Raw genomic sequence first — 3,468 nt, 5'->3', positions numbered from 1 at the left:
CGACGGTGGGAAGTTTGGTATTGTTGTGTAGCCTAGTTCTATTATTCATGTGTTGTAATATTGAGCTACATTTTATTTTCATTATTCTTTGTCATGTATATGCTTCCTGCTTTTAATTCTAAATTAATTAAAAAAACCCCAAAACCCTAAACCCTATGACCTAGAAATTACCTAGAAATGCTTGGAAATCAGGCTGCGTCCCTACCATTGTCCGGACATACCTGCACACCGTGCCCATAAACTGCCTGAAAATCAGGCTGCTTCCCCACCCGGCCAGGACACGTCCTGGACATGGCCTGTACACTATGCTCAAAAACTACCTAGAAATACTTGAAAATCAGGCTCTGTCCCTGACCTGTCCCAGACATGACCTACCTAGAAATGCCTAAAAATCAGGCTGCGTCCTTGCTGTGGTCGGGATGCGTCCCGGACATGGCCTGCACACTGTGCCCAAAAACTTCCCAGAAATGTCTAAAAATCAGGCTGTATCCCTACCGTGGCCAGGATGCATCCTGAACATGGACTGGACACAGTGCCCAGAAATTGTCCAAAAATGCCTGAAAATCAGGCTACATCCCTACCGTTTCCCGAACATAGCATGTACACCGTGTCCTAGAAACTGCCTACAAATGCCTGAAAATTAGGTTGCATCCCTGTCGCGTCCTGTACATGGCCTGCACACCATGTCCCAGAAACTGCCTAGAAATGCCTGGAAATCAGGCTGCTTCCTTTCGCGGCCTAGACGCGTCCTGGACATGGCTTGCACACCGCTTCCCAGAAACTGCCTAGAATTACATGAAAATCAGGCTGCATCCCTACTGTATCCTGGACATTCATTGCACACCATATCCCAAAAACTGCCTAGAAATGCCTAAAAATCAGGCTGCGTCCCTGCCATAATTAGGATGCGTCCTGAACATGGCCTGCACACTACTTCCCAGAAATCGCCTAAAAATACTTGAAAATCAAGTTGCATCCCTGCTGTATCCTGGACATTGCCTGCACACCATGCCCAAAAATTACCTAGAAATGCCTGGAAATCAGGTTGCATACCTATCGCAATCAGGACGCATCCCGAGCATGGCCTGGACATCGTACCCCAGAAACTGGCTAGAAATGCCTGGAAATCAGGTTGCGTACCTACCGCGATCAGGACGCGTCCTAGATATGGCCTGCACACCGTGCCCCAAAAACTGCCTAGAAATGCCTGGAAATTAGGTTGCATACCTACCGCAATCAGGATGTGTCCTGGACAAGGCCTACACATCATGCCCAAAAATAGCCCAAAAATGCTTGAAAACCAGGCTCCGTCCATGCCAATGCTCGGACACGTCCTTGCGTCCCTGATGTGGCCATGACTTGTCCTAAATATGTCCTGCACACCGTGTCCCAAAAACTGTCCAGAATGCTTGGGACGTACCTGCGCCCCAGATATCGCCTGCACATTGTGCTTCCTTCGTTTGGTTGAAAATCTGCTTACGTCCCTAACGTGGTCGGGAAGCGTCCCAAACATTGCCTGCACACCGTGCCCACTAACTGGCCAGAAATGCATGAAAATCAGGCTACATCCTTGCTGCGGCCAGGATGCGTCTCGGACATGGCCTGCACACTGTGCCCACAAACTGTCGAGAAATGCCTGAAAATCAGGTTGCGTCCCTGCCGTAGCCAAGACACTTCCTGGACATGGCCTGCACACCGTGTCCCAGAAACTTTCTAGAAATGCCTGAAAATAAGGCTGCGTCCTGGACATGTCCTGCACACCGTGTCCCAGAAATCCTATACCCTAAACCCTAAGCCCTAAACCAACGCTGGACCCTGGACCTTGAACCCTGGACTCTGAACCCGAAACCTTGAACCCTAAACCCTAAACCATTCTATTCTATTGTCTACAAAATTACTCAAATTTTGTTTGAAAATCTCTTGGTTTATCACTTAAAATGGCTTCACTCAAATATATTTTCTTATTTTTGACCGTCGTGTTTTGGTTGTGTGTTCTTTCTGAAGCAAGAGAGTTCGTAATAGACGGTGAAAATAATTTATAGGGAGTTCCATCTTCGGTTGACGAGTTCAACAAATGGGCTGAGAAAACTCATTTTCAGATTGGGGATTGTTTAGTTCTGAAGTATGATGCCAAGGCTGATTCAGTGCTGGAAGTGACTGAGGAAGAGTACAAAATCTACAACAACGCAATCTAATAAAATAACTCCACGATGGGGAAACTACAATTTCACTAGAAAAATCAGGTCCATTTTTCATCATCAGTGGAGCTGAAGAACAATGCCAGAAGGGTCAAAAGCTAGAGGTTATGGTTCTGTCCGATAAACATGGCTCCGACCACCAATCTACAGTGCAGGCACCTTCTCCTCATCATCACCATCACCACTACCATGCGCCGGCGCAAGCCTCGACTAACGGTGGTACTAGTCTAAAGGTAGCGGAGGGGTTTGTTTGTGGCACTGGGCGGTAGGAAGTTTGGTTTTGTTGTGTATACTAGTTTTATTTTTTATGGGTTGTAGCGTTGAGCTACATTTTATTTTCATTATTCTTTGTCGTGGTTCGGACGTGTCCCAGACATGACCTGCACATCGTGACCTAGAAACTTCTCAGTGACCATTTCTGTAAGTTTTTAAATTTCAGTGATCATTTCTGAAAGTTTTTAAACTTCAGTGACCGTTTCTACAAGTTTTTAAACTTTGATGACCATTTTTTAAAGCGCCACCTAAAACTTAAGTGATCGTTACCTTAAGTTTTAAACCTTAGTGACCATTTTGTAATTTTCGTGCAAGTTTTAGTGACCATTTGTGAAATTAACCCGTTTGTAAATGTTTTATAATCTTTATCAAACGGAGACAATATATTTCCCAGATGATTTTTTTCTTTTTTTGTTTGTTTTTCCCCTTGTGTTGTAATATAAACTTGTACATAACATGTGCTAAATAAAAATTTGACAAAAGATTTTCCCAACTTTAACATATTTTCTGCATTAATTGGGAATGAAACAATAATACATTGTTGCTTCAAAAGTAAGCACGGTACTAAGTACCACTGTGATCGTGTCAATTGTAATTAATTTAGAAAGATCTTTTAATCCTCGTGTTTTGACTATTTTGAGAACACTTTCGTGAGAAGCTCGATATCCAATTTAATAATTAATTTTTACGATTTTTATTGTTGATTAGTCACCGAATTCATAATAAAATTTCAATCAAATAAAGTGCCATATCAACAATCTTTCGAGGTTTAACGATCACGGAACACTATCGTAGTTTTAACTAACCGAGTTAGGATATATTTGGGATAATTTCTGCTTCGACTTTTACTTTTGATTCTTCTAAAAAGAGCTTTATGAGAAAATCATATTGAATCTTTTTTTTTTTTTGGGAAGTTCTTGTAAGATGATCTTCTAACAAGAAGAAATATTTATTAAAAAATCATTCTATTTAAGCCCCTATTTGATTATCAACAAGA

The 3,468-nt window shown here is 42.4% G+C and overlaps 1 protein-coding gene across 1 annotated transcript; it reads left to right on the top strand.

Annotated features, from left to right (window-relative positions):
• Positions 1 to 1,632: 1,632 nt before the first annotated feature.
• Positions 1,633 to 2,467, top strand: LOC111375297 (early nodulin-like protein 3). The gene is made up of 3 exons (XM_022998098.1): positions 1,633 to 1,647; positions 2,043 to 2,167; positions 2,263 to 2,467. The coding sequence occupies exons 1-3, from the start codon at positions 1,633 to 1,635 to the stop codon at positions 2,465 to 2,467; spliced, it is 345 nt and encodes a 114-aa protein (XP_022853866.1).
• The last annotated feature ends 1,001 nt before the right edge of the window (positions 2,468 to 3,468 follow it).

The sequence above is a fragment of the Olea europaea genome, unplaced genomic scaffold, assembly GCF_002742605.1.
Source record: "Olea europaea var. sylvestris unplaced genomic scaffold, O_europaea_v1 scaffold1356, whole genome shotgun sequence".
Taxonomy (NCBI): domain Eukaryota; kingdom Viridiplantae; phylum Streptophyta; class Magnoliopsida; order Lamiales; family Oleaceae; genus Olea; species Olea europaea.
The sequence above is the reverse complement of the archived record's forward strand: the minus strand, read 5'-3'. Positions and strand labels throughout refer to the sequence as shown.

Bases quoted from the DNA above. Each gene is read 5' to 3' on its own strand.
- LOC111375297 (XM_022998098.1), top strand. The intron at 2,168-2,262 runs GTACAAAATCTA...TTTCATCATCAG, and splicing joins CTGGAAGTGACTGAGGAAGA to TGGAGCTGAAGAACAATGCC.